The sequence below is a fragment of the Egretta garzetta genome, unplaced genomic scaffold, assembly GCF_000687185.1.
Source record: "Egretta garzetta isolate BGI_Z169 unplaced genomic scaffold, ASM68718v1 scaffold365, whole genome shotgun sequence".
In the NCBI taxonomy this organism is placed as follows: domain Eukaryota; kingdom Metazoa; phylum Chordata; class Aves; order Pelecaniformes; family Ardeidae; genus Egretta; species Egretta garzetta.
The window spans coordinates 2,262,882-2,282,396 of NW_009259602.1; the positions used below are offsets into that span (position 1 = coordinate 2,262,882).

Consider the following 19,515-nt stretch of genomic DNA (forward strand, 5'->3'; position numbering starts at 1 on the left):
AGGGCAGGCGAGGTGGGGGCGGCGGGGGAAGGGGGGATGTGGCTGGGCAGCTCCGTGGTTAGGAGGCCGCTTGTCAGACAGGATTAGCGTCAAATACGGACTAGGTCCAAGTAGCTTGACGTGCTCCAGCCTGGTAAGAGCTGGATTTTCAGTTTGCTTTTTTGCAAGAGGATGTGGGTGAGCAACAGCGGTCTTTTGGTCCCTCTGCAGCCTGGGCCCCCTTTACTTTTTGAAGCTTTCGCTGAGGACAAGTCCTTTACAGATGATCAGAGACACGACACCAGACTGAGGAGTCCTATTCCCTCTAGAAGCTAAGGAGCAGTTTTCTTTTTAGAGGATGCCAGCATTGCTTTTCCCCTTGCTGCTGCCACCGAGTCTGTTTTAAGGAGCAACCTTTGCCGTTTAGGGTGACTCCTTGCAAAGCCACGTAGGGTTTCCTGGGCAGCAAGCAGCGAGGGTGGCACCTCCAGCTACAGTCACAAGGGTGGCACCTCCGGCCACAGTTGCGAGGGTGGCACCTCCAGCCACAGTCGCGTCTGGCACTAGCAGGGGATGTGTTTGCAGAGCACTTTCAGTTTCTCAGAAGTCTCTCTTGCAGGTAGTACAGCCTGCAAGCCTTAGGGCCCATCCCCTTGATGCTGTGCCTGATCTGAAGCCCGCTGTGGTTTGCAGAAGATTTTATCTAGGCTTGCTGTTAGTGTTGGGTAAAACACAGGGGATGGTGCGTGTCTCTGCAGAGGAACGGCCGGGCTCAGGGGGCAGCGTCCTGAAAGCATGAGGCGGGTTTGAGTCAGCACCCTTCCGAGCGTGAACTCAATTGGGGGGGTTCTTCAGAGCTGTTTCTGCTTCTGGAGCGCTCAGGGGTCACAGGGGCCACCATCATGCTTTTTCCTGCAGCTCTCGTGACTGATGTTACACTAAACAACATTTAAATCACCCACATTCTGTGGCTGGGAGGGAGGCTGGCCTGGCTGCAACCCCCCGATTTGGAAATTATATCCCCAGGTCTGGAATTGGCCACTTGCATCAAACCTCAGCGCTGGGGAGTGGGCAGGCTGGGTGGCAGATGCACGGAGGACTCCGACTTCTCCTCTCCGTGGGAGGTGCGGTTGCTTAGGGATACGGAGCCCGGGAAAATCAGGCCGCTTATTTTTGGAGCCCAGATCTGGGTTTAGGTTCTCACCATTGGCATCCTGCATGAGACAGGTTGCCCCCGGCTTTTTACCTTTTTGGCTTTGCACTGGTACCTTTCATTGCGTGCAAATCGTTAAAAATAGGAAGGAAGGGACAGATTGTTCTGCAGAAAGAGGATGAATTAAAACCAGCCTCCTTACCTCCATCCGACCAGCCACAAAGGGCAGTTTCTCTCCTTGCTGAGCGCTGGGTGCAGCAATGTCAGCCCTCAGTCCCGGGCAGCTGCCACGCTGTGAGGCAGGGAGGGTGAAGTCGCAAGCACGCGGTTTGTGGGTTTGCTCCCGGCTGCCTTTCGGCCGCTGGTGGAGTCGAGGGCGATGTCAGGGGCGAGAGCTCCTCCTAACGTGTCCCTCTGCTCTGCCGCAGCGTTTGCTGGGCAGCTCGCAGCCGCCCTCCGTCCAGCTCTGGGTTTCCTTCAACCGCAAGCCGATGCGTGTGGCACAGTTCATAACCAAGCATCCAATTAAGGTAAGTGGCGATTTCTGAGACGACCTCCTCTCTCCCTCCTTTGCCAAGGGTGCCCTCGGATGTTAACAGCAGTCTCTGCGTTTCACCAGACACTGCAGGAGCTGGAAAGGGACCTCTGTGACCCTGTTTGGGGGGGTTGGATGAGCAAAAGTTCACGTTAGGATGATCTTGTGGTTTACAGGACGGTACTTTATTCTAGCGATTCGTGCTTCTGGAGAAATACTGGAGTACCCAGAGCAGTGTGCAGGGCCAGCGCCGTCCTGGGCGTGAGGCTGTCTGGAGAGAGGCAGCCACCGACTTCCTCTGGCACTGGTGACAGAGGCTGGCAGCAAAGCCCAGATACCCAGAGGGGCTGATCTCAGTGCTCCATGCTTTGGCTCTGTTTTGGGGACCTTACCTCTTCCCATGGCGTGGGGTCGCCAAGCACGCGCTGGTTCCACCAGCATGGCCTGGAGCATCTGTCTTCTCCTCAGGCAGGGGAAGCCCAGGGGGACAGCCAGGGTTTGCAAAGAGTCTGTGATCTGTGAACCAGATGTGCCGTGGTGCCCCAAGCTGGCAGGGACAACGGAGAGCATGAGAAGTACGCTGGGTGTTTGGCAGAACAGTGGGGTGTGTTCCTGGCTGCGAGATGCCTCCGGCCTTGGTGGGGTCCAGGCAGAGAGAGATCCGGCACCGGAGGGGCTTGGCACCCAACGCTGCTTCTGGGGGACCTTGCCAGTGGGTTCTGCGGGGTGGAGGGCAAAGGATAGCGATCACTGGAGGAGATACACAAAAGCAAAAGCAGAGGGAAGATGTCTGCTTGCCAGGTGGAAAAAGTACAAATGGGTGGAGGGAAGAATTAACTTTCAGCTAGCTAAGAGCAAGCGCTAAACCAGCCTGTACATAAACCCTGCTTTGCATGCCCATACCTATGAAGCCTCCTCGCCTGTCATTTCCATCCCAAAGGAATATTATGTTGCCGACGCTTCGGAGGACCAGGTATTTGTGTGCGTCAGCCATGATAACAACCGTACCAACCTCTACATCTCGGAGGCAGAAGGCCTGAAGTTCTCCCTGTCTTTAGAAAACGTGCTCTACTACAGCCCGGGAGGAGCTGGAAGTGACACCTTGGTCAGGTAAGGTGGGACGCGCCTAGTTGGCCATGGTAAATGAGAACGTCAGCCACAGTCTTTGTAGTTTTTGGCTGTGTTTGATCAAAGCATTGCCCTGATCCCTGGCCTTGACGGTCCCCCGCTCCCCAGACCCAGCGGGGGGGGCTGCAATTCACTGATGCCAGCTTTGCATTTCCTCACAGGTATTTTGCCAACGAGCCCTTTGCGGACTTCCATCGCGTGGAGGGCGTGCGGGGCGTCTACATCGCCACCCTGATCAACGGCTCCTTCAGCGAGGAGAACATGCGCTCCGTCATCACCTTCGACAAGGGGGGCACCTGGCAGCTGCTGCAGCCCCCGGCGCAGACGCGCTACGGGGAGCCGATAGACTGCGAGGTAGCGCGGGGCGGGAAGGGGCAGGGGGGCGAGCGCGGGAGAAGGTCCCCGCAACAGGGGCTGGAATGGCCATCCTGCTGCGAGGGAGCCCCTCCTCGCCTTTCCAAGCGCAGGCGGCCGGACTAGGAGGGACGGGGGCACAGGCGAGCGTGGGACAAAGGTTTAATGCCGCTGCGTTTTGCTTTCCCAGTTTTCTCAGGGCTGCTCTCTCCACCTGGCCCAGCGCCTGAGCCAGCTGCTTAATTTCCAGCTGCGGAGGATGCCCATTCTCTCCAAGGAGTCAGCGCCGGGACTGATCATCGCCACCGGTACCGCTTTCCTTCCCGCAGCCACGCAGGGGCTCGGGGCGCGTGGTTGTCGGGACACAAAGAATTTGGCAGCATCTAGGTTGTATATGCAGTTTATGAATATGTAAACCTGTATATGCAGGTTACAAAACTGCAATTAAACCGTACGTTGTGCTGTCCCTTCTCTGCTGCAGTCCCCATCCACTAATTACAGCACGTATATTTTACTGCAGAGCGCAGTGACGTGAGAAAACTTGCCCGCTTTATTCTGATCCTCTTCCGTGCTGCTATCCACCTGAAGGGTTCCTTGACCATACAGAAATTCCTGTTTGTCTCGCTCTTGTGCTGAAGACGACATTTGTGCATTTTGTTTGATCGTGTTTCTAGCCATAGGTGGTTCCCCTGCTTTTAAAACTTGTGAAATACTTACTTTTGAAGTAAATTGAAGACAACTCATTGAGTTGCCGTTTTGCTCACAGAGAAAAAGTTTAGAGGTGTCTGGCTTCACTTTAAGCAATTGCTTTGCATTCCTTGAGAAGAATGATTTCTCCCATTCTCCTAGGTTCCATTGGCAAGAACATGGCAAGGAAAACCAACGTCTATGTCTCAAGCAGCGCCGGAGCAAGGTGGAGAGAGGTAAGGCCACTCTTTTGCTTGCCAGCTCAGCCAAGGCAGTGGTGCAGCAAGTAGGACGTTGGCAGCTATGTAGATAAGTGATGTGCAGCCTTTGGGCATGAAAGGTGACCTCCACGTCACTATCCAAGGGCTGTAGCTGGAAGGTGCTGAATATCCCTTGAGACCAAGGCAAAAAAGTCTTTAGATGAAGGACTGGGCGTGGTTTGGCATGGAGATGAGCCTCGTAGTGAAAGTGGTGGGTTCAAATGCAGGAGATTTCCCTCCTCTATTTCTTTTCTTCAACTGGCAGGACTTGCCCCTGGCGTGGGGTGTCTGGCCCCTTCTAGACAGGACTGACAGCCAGGACTTTGTATGTGAGAGCGTCTGGAGAGGCACCGGCACCTTCCAGAAAAATGGGATGTTGCCCTCGGTTTATGGGGAGCTTGGTGCTGTTTACTAAGTGGGTGTTCTGGTCTGCGGCAGCATTTGTGGTCTGCCTGTGTATTCTGCTGCGAGTGTAATATGGTATTTGAACATCTGCAAGCTATTTAATCCCGTGAATCGAACGGCCTCCTTTTCCTCCCGTAAGTGCTGCGCGGTCTGGGTTAATGTCTGGGCAGCTGCAGCGGCGGTGGGGACACGCCACAGGTCTGGCTGCTGCCAAAGCCAACCGTGGTTCGGAGCCTGGCCCTGGCTGAGAGCAGGCACCTCCGAAATTCAGCTGGGCAGCGGCCATGGGGACTCACCGTTTCTCCCCTGTGGCAAAACAGGAGCGCTGACGGCCGGGGAGTGCTCTGTGAAAGCTGAGACTTTCAGGTGCCAGCCCCCCCCGGCTCACGGGCAGGTTTGTGTTGGGGCACAATTAAAACATGCCGAGGAAGCGTTGACCCACGGCTAACAACGCCGAGCTCCTGATTTATTCGGGCGCTTTGTACGGTGAGCAGAGGTGCAGAATGACCCAGCAGCGTAGCTCCTCAGCTGAGAAGCAGTCACACAACTCCCCCCTCTCGGCCGTGGCAAGCAGCAGGCTGGCCGGCTCATTGCTCTCCAGGTCACTGGTACGGTCTCACGGCGCAGAAAAGAAAGCAGCAATGCATTCAGTGCCCTGCTCAAGAACATCCCCAAGCGTGTTAGCACCTACTAGGAGCACAGTCAGACACGTACCAGCTCTCTATTTTCATCCTGGGCTGCGCTGGGCTCCCCACGTAGGAAAGCAAAGGTGATTTTGTGTTGGTGGTCACTAGAGCTGGAGGTGAGCCTGAAACACAAGTTTCTTTCTATGGGGTGGATTTTTGCCACGCCACAGCCCCATTTCTCTTTGAGCAGTCAAAAAACCTTACAGCCTAAACCCCAACACTTCTCCGCAGTCCTAGGAAGGCCTCGCAGATGTGACAAAGAGTTGCAGACTGAGAGGTGGAGCGATTTTCTCCGGTTTCATGCATTCTGTCCATTAATTCTTTCCCTGCGCACAGCACGGGAGGAAGAGAGTCCGGGGCGCAGCACTGCTCTTAAACACAGCCATACATTTAGGAAAACTGGGCCAGCTGCTCTTGACAGCAGATGTTGGCCTAAAAAAGCTTGAATCTCTGGTGCCTCCAGATACTTGCCTTGGCCCATGTGACCCAAAACGCTAGCACAGGTCCGGCAGCGTTTCTGACGAAGCATGTTTTCCAGCCAAGCTTTTCCCTTCATTCAGCACAGCTCTGATGCACTCCTCGGCACCGTTTCTCTTCCAGGCACTGTCTGGACCCCACTATTACACCTGGGGCGACCATGGTGGCATTCTTGTGGCCATCGCCCAAGGCACCGAGACCGACCAGCTCAAGTAAGTGGCAGGGCAGGGGCATTGCCTCAGGCTGGGGCTGGGAGAGTGGCGGGCAGGACCTGCCCCAGCAGCAATCCCAGTCTTCTTTCTCCAGGTACAGCACAAATGAAGGGGAAACCTGGAAAACATTCACTTTCTCGGAGAAGCCGGTGTTTGTGTACGGCCTGCTTACCGAGCCCGGGGAGAAAAGCACCATATTCACCATCTTTGGCTCGTACAAAGAGAATGGCCACAGCTGGCTGATACTGCAGATCAACACCACGGATGTGCTGGGTAAGGGCGACGGAACCGTCACCGATGCTGGGTGGTGCAGGTGGGAGAGCCGTCCTGTCTCCACCCCACGGCTCTGCAGGTCACCTCTCCTGAAACCAGCTGGTCCCCACACTGCACAGCCTGCCCTGAGCACCCCTGTGGGGGCAAGTGAGGTTTTGCCGAACCATCTCTGGGGGGCTGAGAGCAAGGAGGGGGCGTGGGAGAGGTTTTCGGAAGCCCAAATCAACCTAGAGACCTCAGGCTGTGCACCAAGCTCTTTAGTCATCGAAGGCACTCAGAGTCCCACTGATGAGCATGGGAAGTTGGGCGCCTGATTACGAATTGGGCACGGAGAAAACCTTTGCTGCTCTTGCCCCGTGTCCTGTTTTCCAAAAGAGACCCCAGAGAGATGCCCTCGAGTCCCGTTAGCAGCAGACGGACCCCACTGCCCCGGCCGTCCCACGGGAGAGAGGGCATCGCCTGCGGGGGCTGCGCTCGGCTGCGGTGCCACCGTCCACGTTCAGGTGCCCCGTCCCTTGCGGCTCCTGTCCACATGGACACGGCTGCTGAAGGCACTCGCGTTCCCTGCACTCTCCCCGTACCCTCTTCCCTCCTCGCTGAGGGATTCATTGAAAAGGAAAAGGGAAAAAAAAAAAACCCTTCTGAAGGCTTGTGCCTATGAATGTTTTATAACCCATTTCAGCTTTGATTGCGAGGCAGCATTTTAATCAAAGAGCAGTTAAACCCAGCAGAGGAATTTGCTTGACAAAAACTTATAACTGATTCCCCTGACATTTTGTTAGAAACGGATCTGTTTGGTAACCAGAACTGCTTCATTTAAATGAGGCATTGCAAATTCACTGTCACCGCGACGGAGCTGCTTGTTGCCTCCTGTCACCGAGTGCCGCCGCTCGCTCTGAGCTGAGACGCTTTCTGCTTTGCCTTTTCTTTCGGGCCAGGGCTAGAGCCTTGCAGCCAGGGGGAGGACTGACTTTCTGTGCCAGCAGAGGGTGGGGAGAGGGAAGGGGCAACGGGCATCATCGTGGCGCATGGGTGGGTGCCAGCACGCCTGCCCTCACTCTGGGCATCCTGGGTCTCGAGGCCACTAGCCATGGCAAGAAGTCGAGGTTAATGCAGCCTCCTCGCAGGCAGGGCTGGCTGCTTGGAGCCCGTGGCTACCCCTGAGGGGTCTTTTGCAGCTCCTGCGAGAGCAAGGCTCTCTGCGTGTCCCTGCGGGGCAGCGGGGCAGGGGACAGTACCACGCTTTGCACATCCTCGCCGGGCACGCATTGGCAGCAGCGACCACGGGACATCTGCGGCTCCCTGGCTTTTAAACCCTTGGTCTGGGTTGCAGCAAGGACTGCGCCTTTCTTTACCCCAACCTTGTTGCTTCTCTTAGGGGTCCCTTGCACAGAGAACGACTACAAACTGTGGTCACCCTCCGACGAGCGCGGCAATGAGTGCTTACTGGGGCATAAAACAGTTTTCAAAAGGAGGACTCCTCATGCGACCTGTTTCAATGGGGAAGATTTTGACAGGCCTATCATGGTCTCCAACTGCTCTTGTACAAGGGAAGACTTTGAATGGTAAATACCAATTAATTTCTTTTAGTCTGCATTGTAGGTCTGAGAGAAATATCTTGACCAATGGTGCAAAGTGAACAAACACCCAGTTTACTTAGCTCTTTGTATCGCTGCTTGATTTTATAGCAGAGAGGAAACTAAATAGACTGAAAACATCCTTTCATTAATAACGGGGCATGAGACTTAATTAATGTCTTCGGAGCCTTTCGGGAGCCTCTGAAAAGTTCTATAGAAGAGGAAAGTATTGTTAATCCATCACCTTCTGTCAAATGATGGCGGACAATTTCCCGGCACATACGGAGATCCTCAGTGACCCTTTAGCTGCAGGAGCGCAACTGGCCCCGCTCTATCACCGTATCTGAAATTTGCTCTTTGCTGACACTGCGCAGCTCTCGGGGCTAGGAAGCGCTCTGGCAAGCTGATGCAAATGTTTGGGGTTAGCAAGTGATCTGCTTTTCAGTGGAGCTCACGGCCAGACCACTAGCAGCTAAATACCAGTAATAACCGAATGGACTTCTGAGATGCTTCGGGTTCTTAACACTCCTGTGCAGAAATAGAGGAGCAGTAACAGTACAGCATGGCTGCGTTTTTTCCTTCTCCCCCTTCCCTCCTTACATCTTTCTTCTCCTTGCAGTGATTTTGGCTTTAAGCTGAGCGACGACTTATCATTAGAAGTTTGCGTCCCTGACCCTGAATTCGCTGGGAAACCGTACGACCCGCCAGTCCCTTGCCCTGTTGGCTCCACTTATAAGAAGACTCGAGGGTATGTGTTGTACTTGGGAGGGGAACCTGATCTTCCAAATGCTGGGATTAAAAAAAAAACAAACCCCAAACAGCCCCCAAACCCACACACAAATGCCCCGTGAGTGGCAGTAAGCAAACTGCATGTTTGGACATACATCGCAGCTAAGCACCGCTGCTTATTCGAGCTGCTCACGATGGTGCATTAACAGTTTCCATCAAATAACCTGCCTGGCTCTGTATGTTTGCAGCTACCGAAAGATCTCTGGGGACACTTGTACGGGTGGAGACATCGAGTCGCGGCTCGATGGGGAGCTGGTACCGTGCCCGCTAGCTGGTGAGTACATTCAGGATTGCTTTGGGCACAAGGGCTTCATTCATAAAACCTTTGGCTGGTGCCTGAGGGACCACGCACAAATTCCCAGAGGGCTCTCAGACAAAACCTGTGACACAGGAGCTGAAGTGCCCCGGTGGGTTACAAATCCTGTCCTGGCCAGAGCCTGGAGAGCTTCTGAGGGGCCTGCTTAGGAGCAGCTTCAGCCTGTGGTGCTGAGCCCTCTCTGCTCCTCAAGTCACTGAGGATGAAGCCCTCAGAGCAGGCTGCGGGCAGGAACCCTCTTATCCCGGCCATGTCCACGCCGCAGCAGGTTTGAACCCAACCAGAAAGGTGGCGGTTAGAGCAAAGATACCCCCACCCCGGGGAAAGCCTTGGGGAGGTACCGCCCTGAGACAGGCCACCATACGCAGTTGCACGATGGCTATTTGGGGCCAGACCGGGGCAGATGCTGCCCTTTAGTCCTCATGCCTTTGCCCGCCAGATTTCGCCTCTGTCCTTATTTTCTCCTTTCAAATATACCAGGCACTGAAACGATTTCGTGTCGCTGTGCTGCCAAAGTTATTTGCATTCTGCTCATTACAGCTTTAATTTAATCTGCCGTCACGAGCTGCGTGATTAGCATGCCGCCGCGCAGCAGCTCGAGAGCGAGCCCCAGGCGGGGAGGAGGAGGCTTGCGTAGGGGATGGGGCAGCTGAGCCGGCGCTGCGGGCAGGGCAAGCTGGGGCTGAGCAGAGCCACAGGGCTGCAGAGCAGCCAGCCCCGCCGGCGCGAGGTTTCCCTGCACCAGCCTAAGATTTTTTAAGCGTGCAAGAGATCTTCCAGGTGCAAAACGGCCCCGGGTTGCCTGGGGAAGCGTTCTCTCTGCTGGGATTCACGCCAATGCCATGCTTAGTTTTCCTCCCTGTTCGGAGCCTGACACGTTATTCACCCCTCCGAGCCCTCTTGAGCTATTTGGAGAGCTGTGTTAGTCATGCTGAGAAGGGCCCTGCTGACTGGAAAATAAACCTGCAGTCCCCACCGGGCTGGGCTTTGAAGTGCCGTGTTCCCAGAGTATTTGCTGATTGTCTTCAGATACGTGTTGGCTTGCACCATGGCAACACTTTCATGTACGGTATCTGTTTCGTTATCTCTGTATAATCTCGTTAGGGATGCACAGCCAGAGTTACTTACTGACATTAGCTTTACTCATTAATTGTATTATTGGACTTTACCGGTAGTGTGCTAATGCCCGGGAGACCGTCCCAGAGCAGGATCCCATTACGCTCGATTCTGTGCACATTAGAAACAAAACCCACTCTGGGATATTTACTGCGGTGCCCGTGTCCCCTAGGACTTGCAGATTTACATCACTCCCGCCTTCTTTATGAGATTTTTGAGGAACAGGAGGTCAGTAGTTTGTTTCCAATTGGCGGCACACTAACACGGGAAGGAAGGGGTCACAACGTTTTTTGCTGTCCTTACCTCCTCCTTCCTGGAACAAACAACGGCCGCAGTGTGTGCCCGGGCACGAGTGCGCGCGGGACCCGCGTAAGGCTATTAGCACATTCTCATTAACCTAATCCCACTGAGACAAAAGGCCTTTGCCTCTGCTACGCTGAAACGCTAAAACTTGCAGTCAGGGGTAAGAAAAAAAAAACCCACCTGGTATTTTCTTTTTGCCCCTTGAGTAGCCTAAAATGGCCGGAGACATCTAAACAAGGCGCTCCCTGTTCTTGCAGAGGAGAACGAGTTCATTCTCTACGCCACCCGCTACTCCATCCACCGCTACGACCTCGCCTCCGGCGTCAGCGAGGAGCTGCCCCTGGCCGGGCTGCGCGGGGCGGTCGCCCTGGACTTCGACTACGACCACAACTGCTTGTACTGGGCCGACGTCACTCTTGACATTATACAGGTGAGCCGGGGAGCCGAGGGGCCGCCGCGGTGCCGGCCGCCCGTGTCATCGCTGCCTGGCACCAGGGGCAGGCGTTGCACACCCACCCTGAAATACAACTGTGTGTCTTGGGTGCTGCTCCTCTCCGAGCGGTCTGTTCGGGCTTGCCTTGCACGCCTGACCGTGCTCACCTCCAGGCTACCAAAGTTCCTCATCTCTCACTCTTGATTTTTTTTTTTTTTTTTTTTTTTTCCCAGCGTCTTTGTCTCAATGGCAGCTCTGGGCAAGAGATAATCATAAGCACCGGGCTGGAAACAGTGGAAGCTTTGGCCTTCGAACCTCTCAGTCAGTTGCTGTACTGGGTCAATGCTGGGATTCCCAAAATTGAGGTACAGCTATGCCCACTCGTGCTACAGAGGCGATGGTGTCAGCGCGTCTTTGAGGCGACCGGGCCCCACGGTGGCTGCTGCCCTGAAGTCACATTGCCAGTGGGGCATTACCGAACGCTGACCCTCATCCCAACATTCCGCTTCGTTGGGTCTAAATGCAAACAGGGTGTGCTAACATTCAGCCCTGTGTACTTAAACCGAGGTCAGTTGGTGAGGCTGAATTGCACAGCAGAAATGGGGAGGAAAAGCAACATCCTTGCGCGGTGCACACAGCCACCACGGGGTACAGACAGCGCTGCGGAAGCCAGCTGCTCGCTCAGCAATACAGAAATGTCAACAAATACACCGACCTGTCCTCTTTTATCACCTGCCTCGCAGTAACCGTTCCCTGTACCCGCAGCAGCTATTTTATTAGGGAGCAGTAATTTCCTGCCACAGATTTCCTGTTACTTTAACCAGTGCAATTGCCCTCCGCATTGCCCGCGGTAAATGCACCCCTCCTGTCTTTGGTTATGACTCTAGGTTGCCAACCCAGACGGAGACCTGCGACTCACCGTCCTCAATTCCTCGATACTTGAACGACCCAGAGCCCTCGCTCTGGTTCCCCAAGACGGGTAAGAAAAAAAGCATCGCAAGTGGTTGGGCGCCTTGGCATTCCCCAGGGAAACTGTAGGAGGCAAACACGAGGGGGAGCGCTGCACGGGAAGCTTTGCGAGGCTTGGCCCCGAAGGGCGCAGTGGGGGGACGGGAGCAGCGGTGGGGTGCAGCTCACGGTCCTACCCTGTGGAGCCCACTCTTGCCACCACGTGCCCAACTAAAGTGCCAGCCGCCTCGGAGCAGAGATCACAAACTGGTTTTTTTTTTTGTTTGATTGATCTGCACTTTTCCTACCCGTACATACCCGCTGGTAAACAACTCTTCCTGCCAGTAAGACTGGTCTGGTCAGTGGGGAAAGGTGCAGCGGTGCGTGAGAAACTGAGCTGCGCTCAAATTCAGGAACCAAAAGCAAGTTAGGTCTTTGTGAGCGTGGTTTTCCTGCAGCTGCTGCGCCGCAAACGTAGCGCTGACAAACCTGAGCTGTCCTTAGCCGTGTGCGCCCAAGCAAAGCAGTTCAGGGCAAGGTAACCTACTGCTGCACTCGCACCACTGGCCCTGCAGCTAAATAAGGCTCTCTGCTGCCTGTAGATCTGCCGGGGGTGTTCGTTAGAATTGCAGAGCGATCCCTTTCCAAAGGCATGTCTTGCAAAAGACATGGAATGTAAAGTATTCAAACCTCTGCTTCATAACCTGTTCCCTTTGGGTGAGCTGTTTTGTTATTATTTTAAGTAACCCCTCTGCCTGTTGTCAGGTTGATGTTCTGGACAGACTGGGGCGACTCCAGAGCCGGCATTTACAGAAGCGACATGGACGGCTCATCGGCTGGGTGCATCGTTTCGGAGGGCGTGCGGTGGCCAAACGGTATTTCTGTGGACGACCGCTGGATCTACTGGACCGAAGCCTATATGGACAGGATCGAGAGGGTCGATTTCAACGGGCTGCAGAGATCCGTCATCCTGGACAGCCTCCCTCACCCCTACGCTATCGCTGTGTTTAAGGTACGTGTGCGCAGCTCGTTTCCCGTCGGTATGCGTTTCCATAGCACACAGGCTCGGGGGTTGTTGCGCGTATGGGGAGGGCAGCGGGAGAGCACTGAGCACGCTGGATTCGGAGGGCAGGAGCGGGCGTGATGATTGCTCGGTTTCTGCTCCTGGCACGTTCCCACGCACCCCTGAAACGAGCAGGCGGGAGCAGTTGAAACCAGGACCAACATCCACGAGACGCGCAGCTTCCCCAAACAGCTGCACTGCGCTGTCTTCCCCAGGCTGTTTGCCACTCAGCAGATGTGACTGCCGCTTACGTTCCCGCTCAAATCCCAGCTCAGGGCTTCCTCATCTTCCTCCCCTTGGCTTGGGGAGACTTTGCCCTCTCGACTGCCCCGCGCATCCAGGCGGTTAGGGTGGCTCAGTGCAGGTAGTGGCTGACGGGCACGGCCCCGGCGGCAGTGCTCCTCGCCCTAAGAGCAAAGCCTGTGTTTCAGAATGAAATCTACTGGAACGACTGGTCACAGCTGAGTATTTTCAGAGCATCCAAAACCAGCGGCTCAAGAATGGAGATCTTAGTCGGCCGGTTAAATGGGATCATGGATATGAAAATCTTTTATAGAGGAAAGACAACAGGTAATCACGTGAGTGTGCAGTCTCTCCTGCTGTTTAGGAACGTGTTCATCCCCCATGTCCACAGGTTCCACAGGGCCCTCCCAGCTCACATTTCCTGAGCCTGAACAGATCCCCATTCCTGCGGGACTGAAGCGCTCAGGCGCCATCAGAAGGAATGTGTTTCATGAGCAGCACACCCAGCTTCTCGGCTGCCGTGAGAGAGACTCCCCATCAGGGAGGGAGCCCATAGGGCACTCGGCTGTGGTGGCACCTCGTAGTTTAGGTCACAGACCAACGGCCTTTTCAGGCAAAGTGTTGTTTGGGCCAAAAACCCCCAAAAAAGGGTCTCAGAGCTGCAGCAACTTTGTCCTCCACTTAGTTGTCCATCTGGGCTGTGATAAGGGGGCCACCGCTACCGAGTGATGAATGCACTGAAGGGATTGGCTTCATTTTCAGATGGGCATAAGACCATCAAAGGGCTTCGCCAGGCAGCAGCCTGCAAGAGACTGGGAGGACCTTTAAAGGCCCTCGATCTCCCTGGAGCAGGTGGCTCTGTGCATTGCTAAGCCCAGCCTCAGCACTCGGCGCTGCAGAGCTGGCTCCTTACGGGGGTCTGAACCCAAAGCTTGGGAGGGTTGGTGAAACCGGGCTTCCCGTGGTGTCTCCAGCCCTCTGTCCTGATGGTGTCCCCTTGCTCCCTTGCCAGGGGAGAACGCCTGCATCGCCAAGCCTTGCAGCCTGCTCTGCCTGCCCAAGTCGAACAACGGCAGGAGCTGCAAGTGCCCCGAGGGGGTGTCCAGCACCGTGGGGCCCACGGGGGAGGTGAAGTGCGACTGTCCTCACGGCTATGTCATGAAGAACAACATTTGCGTAAAGGAAGGTAAAGCCATGCTTGGTTCTTGCTGCTGCTTGATGTTGAGAGGAGGTTTCTGCCGTTGCGAGAGGTCGGCATGACCTTGCCGCTGCCCTTTGGGCGAGGAGGAGTACGGCCCGTCTCCTGAAAGCGCAGCGTCATGCCTCGTGCCAGCTTGTTTTTGTTTTCCCTTGTGCACCAGAAAACACGTGTCTGCCGAACCAGTACAGATGCTTCAATGGGAACTGCATCAACAGCATTTGGCAGTGTGACAACGATAATGACTGTGGGGACATGAGCGATGAGAAGAACTGCCGTAAGTGTCCTGCGGTGGCACTCGCCCGTCCAAATTTAGATGTCTGCTGTGTCAGCATTGCACCTGAGCCGATGGGCTACGCTCCCTTCATAGTCGTGGAGAGCAAGAGGTGCTCTGGGAGTGCAGCTCATCTCCTCCTTTGGTAGACATCAAAGCCGGGCGGATGAGTTGTGTCCTGCAAGGGCCAGTATTTCCCCCTTGACCAGCTCAGGTGTAAATGTCCAAAATTCCATGAGACTGATGCCAACAAGTGCAGCAGGGGCAGATATTCCACAGCTTTGCAGAGCCTGAAGGGTTTAGATTAGTGCACTGTGAAAAAAGGGATGGGTTTAAAGTTAAGAATTGGTGGAGGACAAGGTGCTGCTGAAGAGATGCCATTTATGCCCTTTTTGTACTGATAAGGAGCTTATTTTCCTGCCAACATTGAGATAGCAGTCAGCAGAGTCCAAGTTTGGGTTCAGTGCCTGGCTCCAGGTGAGAGAAAGCCCCTGTGGGTACCTGTTCCTCTGCGGGGGCTCCATGGGGCGTCACCAGTTTGGCACAGGGATGCTGCCTTGGATAGCAGTGCTCGTGGCCAGATTTTCTCTTCCTTTGGCTGCCCTGTCTCATCCCACCACCTGTGATTCCAAGGCCCCTTTGTGGGGAGCAGGCAGCTCTACAGCCTTGGCTTTCTTGCTCCCTGGCTCTGAGGCACCACCCCTGGCTTGCGAGTGGACACGATGGAGGCAGGAGCTCCAGTCCTGATCCCCAGACAGACAGCTAACACCACTGCTTTACTCAGAGAGCCTAATAACGACATTAAAATACAATGACAGTAACTCAGGCTTGCATTGACCAAAGCTCGTAGGGTGCTGTCCCTTTCCCTTCGCTTCCCTGCACCGAGTACGCACACTTGGGCAGCAGAAACCCTTTTCTAACCCCCACCTTAACCTCCTTCTCCCTCCCCGCTGCCTTAGCCACCACCGTGTGTGATGCCGAGACCCAGTTCCGCTGCCAAGGCTCAGGGACCTGCATCCCACTGTCCTACAAATGCGACCTGGAGGACGACTGCGGGGATAACAGCGATGAAAGTCACTGTGGTGAGTGTCCTCGCTCAAACCTCCTTCCTTCTCCACGAGGGTGGAAAGCCCAGCAGTATTTTGGGACAGCGGGCTACTCGTAGATGCTGTAGGGCAAGATCCTCCTGTTCATCCTGGCTAACAACCACCTTAGAGTCATAGAATGTTTTGGGTTGGAAGGGACCCCTAGAGGTCATCTAGCCTTCTCCCATCATTTACCAGATACTGGGAAAAGAGGGACAGGAGAAGAAAGCGAGGCTGCGTGCTGGTTCTCCCCCTCGCTGCGGTCCGGCAGGGAGACTTTGGTGCCGTTATCATCCAGCTCTCCGGCTCTGCTCCTCGGGTACTCCTATGACCCAAAGCCAAATATTTGGTAGAGATTACGAGCTGGCCTTGGGCAGCTGCCCAGCAAGCGGACGGGAGGCCTGGGTTCCTCGGTGTTGCCATGTTTGCGGCCATCCACCTCCAGTTTAGCCATTCGGAGAGGTGGGTGCTGAACTGAAGGAGAGAAGAGGCTGGTAAAGAGCAAGGCAGCAGCTCTCGGTCGTTCAGGGCTAGGGACGAGGCAGGAAAACATGCTGTCACAACAAGTCTGCTTTGCAGGGCTGCGTAGGCTGTCCCCTCTCAGATATCAGCCTCCCCTTCTCAGTCAATAGCCCACGTGAAGCTTTCCTCCTCCTCTCCCCCGGCCCCGACAGCATCTGAACTGTGTGTGCTTGTTTGCAGAGGCTCACCAGTGTAGAAACGATGAGTTCAGCTGCAGCTCAGGGATGTGCATTCGCCTTTCCTGGATGTGTGATGGTGATAACGATTGCAGGGACTGGTCTGATGAAGCAAACTGCACCGGTAAGCACTTTGACGTGATCAATAACCTTCTGTTGCAAACACTGATTGCATACAGCTTTGGGTGCTGTAAGATACCAGCCAACGTCTTGTGCCTCAGTTTCCCTACTCGTTAGCTGAGCCACCCAGCAGGGCAGCCCGTAGCTCAGGTCAGGGCGATGTAATGCTCCAAAAGCAAAGGGTTTCTTTCCTCCGGTGCCTTCAACATGCCTTAGGGCTTGCTGTGAATTTGCTGACAGCTTTGCAATGCTTGTACGGTGATCTAGCTCTGCTTTTTACTTGCAAGACTGCGCCGACAGGCACGCAGTGTTGCAGTGGCCACAGGGCCGTCCACCTTCTGCGTACGAGCCAGCGCTGGCCGAGCCTGTGAAGCTCCATTGAATGGGGCCGTGGCTGCTGGGCTGCCGAAGGATGCTTCTGGACAAAAAGGGCTCCCTTGTTGCACGGAGGCAGCTAATGGGCCAGCGTGCACCGATTGCATCTCACAGCTTGAACTCTGACTGTTTTCTTGCCATTAAATATGTTGCAAAACCCAGGCATGCTCTTTGCAGCTTCTCCACGATTAATTGACCTGAAGGAGAAGCAGATTTAGTTTGGGAAGTGGCTCCTCTTCTAGCAACCTTGCTTTCCTCCGTGGCTTTGGAAGTCTAAAGAGGGTGTCAGAAATATGGAATCACACGCAGAAGATCTGCTTTTGGTTTTGCTTATGGCTCATATTGATGCAACCTGGTTGGCAGAAATAGTATTGTTCCTAGCTTACGCCCCTCATTGAGCAAGTCCTACACCCGTGAGCCTCATTCTTTATTTGCAGCTGAAAGTCACAACGCTCAGCTGTCCTCAGCGCCACAGAGTAAAACTGATGTCCCTCAGCAGTATCCTAAATTTAACACCCAGATAGAACCCTTTCCTCATTAGAAAAGCCAAAAGATAGCAATGCATTGGTCTTCTCCATGGAAAAAAAACAAATTAATAAAGCCTAAAAAACAACCAAGCCAAAAAATCTAAGTATTTGCATGAGAAGAGAGTTCTAGGAGCAGGCAGCGCTGCAGCCCATCAGTGAAAGGCAGAAATCACACTGGGAAAGCATTACACAGGAGAGCTCAGATAGCAGCAATGGTTTCCACGCCACGCGGCTGAGGTCAGCCCACCAGCCCTGCAGGGACCACCTTTTGGCAGAAGGATCCAGGAGATCCCTCTCAGGCCTCCGAGCTCCTGTGTGCTCACCCACTTGCTGCGCCTCGAGCATCCGGGGTTTGTAGCGTGGGGCTGGGGATCCTGGTCATTAGTATTCCGAGTGCGTGGCTATATAAGAAGGTTTAATTTATATTGGCATCACTTATCTCTTATATGAGTTTCTCCGGAGAGAATTACTACAGGAAAGGAACGGCTTCAAAAAGCGTATCGGGTGTGTAAAGCCTGAAGTTGAAATTATCTAAGAGGATCACAGTTATTTGAGAAACATTTCATCTGACTCCACCAGCTGCAATTATTGCTCTTATCTAAAATAATTACATTTCACACTGAATACCTAATAGAATATTACTGCCACAAGATTGTAGTATTTTGAAATATCTGCAAGTGCGTGCCACTTGCTAACCTAAAATTCAGTAGCGTGCAATTTAATTAAGTTGAACATTGCTTTTCTTCGCAATAACAACGAGTGCTCTCCTGGTTGAAGAGCAGTGTTTGTCTCTAAAGTGACAACATAGCCTAGGCTTCAACCAAGATGCCCCACGGGCAGATATTTTTGTGACAGAAGCCTAAGGAAAGCCAGGGCCCTACTCCCTTGGAAACCTAAGGAGAATTGTATTTCTAATTTGCTTTGGCAACATGAAAAAGCCTTGCATGCCTTAATTAAAGGCTGTCTCTGAGCCTGTCCTGCCCTGCATGGGGGACCCTGCCACCCTGCCAAGGCTTGCTCCCTCGCTGTGATGTTTCTTGCCATCTCTGGCAAGATGCCACCAGTGTCACCTTTGCCCACACACCCCCAGGACTGAGACCAAAGGGAAGGAGGCTCCTGACTTTGGGAGAGCTTCAGGAGGGCTTGCTAGCCTCCGAAAGCCACCCCTGAGGCACAGCATGCTGGTGAGCAAGTATGGCATGGAGAGGAGAAGACCATGGCACGACCCAGGGAGAACCTGGACTCCTGGCAATCTCTTGCCTGGTGTTCATGGGGTGGTGGGAGCTGTGCTCAAGTGCTGGGACCTGCCATGGTGTAAAGTCCTGGTGCGGGTGGAGGGACCAGGGGGGTGTGGTGGCGGGGCCCGCCTGGACACACACCGCAGCTGGGTGGGGATGCGGTGGCACCGCGCGCTCAGGCGGTCCCCCCGGCTCTGGTTTCAGCAGTATATCACACCTGCGAGGCCTCCAGCTTCCAGTGCCAGAACGGCCACTGCATCCCACAGCGCTGGGCTTGCGACGGCGACGCCGACTGCCAGGACGGCTCCGATGAGGACCCCACCAACTGCGGTATGCGGAGGGGGCTCTGCCGTGGGGCGAGGGGGCAATTTCTACAAACTCACTGAGATAAACCTGCAGCAAATTCAGGGGGGTGGTTCCCATCCCTCCAAAAGCAGGCAGACGCAGGGAGGAGGCAACAGGGGCTGTGCCATGGCTTGTTGTAGCTAACTAAAGGAATCTTTTAAAAAAACACAAGCAACATCCACCCAATTCTGAATTGCAGAAAAAAAGTGCAACGGCTTCCAGTGCCCAAACGGCACTTGCATCCCAACCAGCAAGCACTGCGACGGCATCAACGACTGCTCCGATGCCTCGGACGAGCAGCACTGTGGTGAGCCCTGGGGCTGCGGGGAGCTGGCAGGGCCCTGGCAGCGAGGGCTGACAGCCTCCGTGGTCTGCCCAAGCCTGTCTCGCTGGGGGAAAAACCCCGATGAGATAATGGGAAAGCCTTAGTTAGCATTCAGGAGCCCCCTGGGAAATCAGCTGGTCTGCGAGTGTCAGCAAAAGGCGCAGCGGGCAGGGCTGTGACGGGCAGGGAGAGCACGCTGTCAGCAGCTGTAGTCAGGGAGGTGACCAAACCCTTCCTGATGCCCGTGCCAACACGCTTGCACCCCAACGCATTATCGGGCGAGGGCAGCCTGTGCAGGGACAGAGCTCTAGTGATTGTTCTTGGAAACTTTCTGTAACCTCCTGAAATCCGGCTGCTGCGCTCAGGTCTGTGCGGGTCACAGTGGGGGGCATT

General features: G+C 54.6%; 1 protein-coding gene across 2 annotated transcripts in view; it reads left to right on the plus strand.

Annotated features, from left to right (window-relative positions):
* SORL1 (sortilin related receptor 1) overlaps window positions 1-19,515 on the plus strand; it is a 44,950-nt gene that overhangs the window by 10,397 nt on the left and 15,038 nt on the right. The window contains exons 6-26 of one of the 2 annotated variants that reach the window (XM_009638431.2): window positions 1,561-1,662; window positions 2,608-2,777; window positions 2,957-3,149; window positions 3,340-3,457; window positions 3,999-4,072; window positions 5,788-5,876; window positions 5,971-6,149; window positions 7,528-7,714; window positions 8,346-8,474; window positions 8,704-8,789; window positions 10,508-10,680; window positions 10,917-11,048; window positions 11,571-11,662; window positions 12,397-12,643; window positions 13,126-13,264; window positions 13,950-14,123; window positions 14,299-14,412; window positions 15,369-15,491; window positions 16,197-16,316; window positions 18,657-18,782; window positions 18,997-19,104. In XM_009638431.2, the coding sequence (XP_009636726.1) occupies window positions 1,561-1,662; window positions 2,608-2,777; window positions 2,957-3,149; window positions 3,340-3,457; window positions 3,999-4,072; window positions 5,788-5,876; window positions 5,971-6,149; window positions 7,528-7,714; window positions 8,346-8,474; window positions 8,704-8,789; window positions 10,508-10,680; window positions 10,917-11,048; window positions 11,571-11,662; window positions 12,397-12,643; window positions 13,126-13,264; window positions 13,950-14,123; window positions 14,299-14,412; window positions 15,369-15,491; window positions 16,197-16,316; window positions 18,657-18,782; window positions 18,997-19,104 (2,875 nt within the window). The remainder of the gene's footprint in view (window positions 1-1,560; window positions 1,663-2,607; window positions 2,778-2,956; window positions 3,150-3,339; window positions 3,458-3,998; window positions 4,073-5,787; window positions 5,877-5,970; window positions 6,150-7,527; window positions 7,715-8,345; window positions 8,475-8,703; window positions 8,790-10,507; window positions 10,681-10,916; window positions 11,049-11,570; window positions 11,663-12,396; window positions 12,644-13,125; window positions 13,265-13,949; window positions 14,124-14,298; window positions 14,413-15,368; window positions 15,492-16,196; window positions 16,317-18,656; window positions 18,783-18,996; window positions 19,105-19,515) is intronic. The other variant, XM_035893940.1, reaches the window with a different exon arrangement.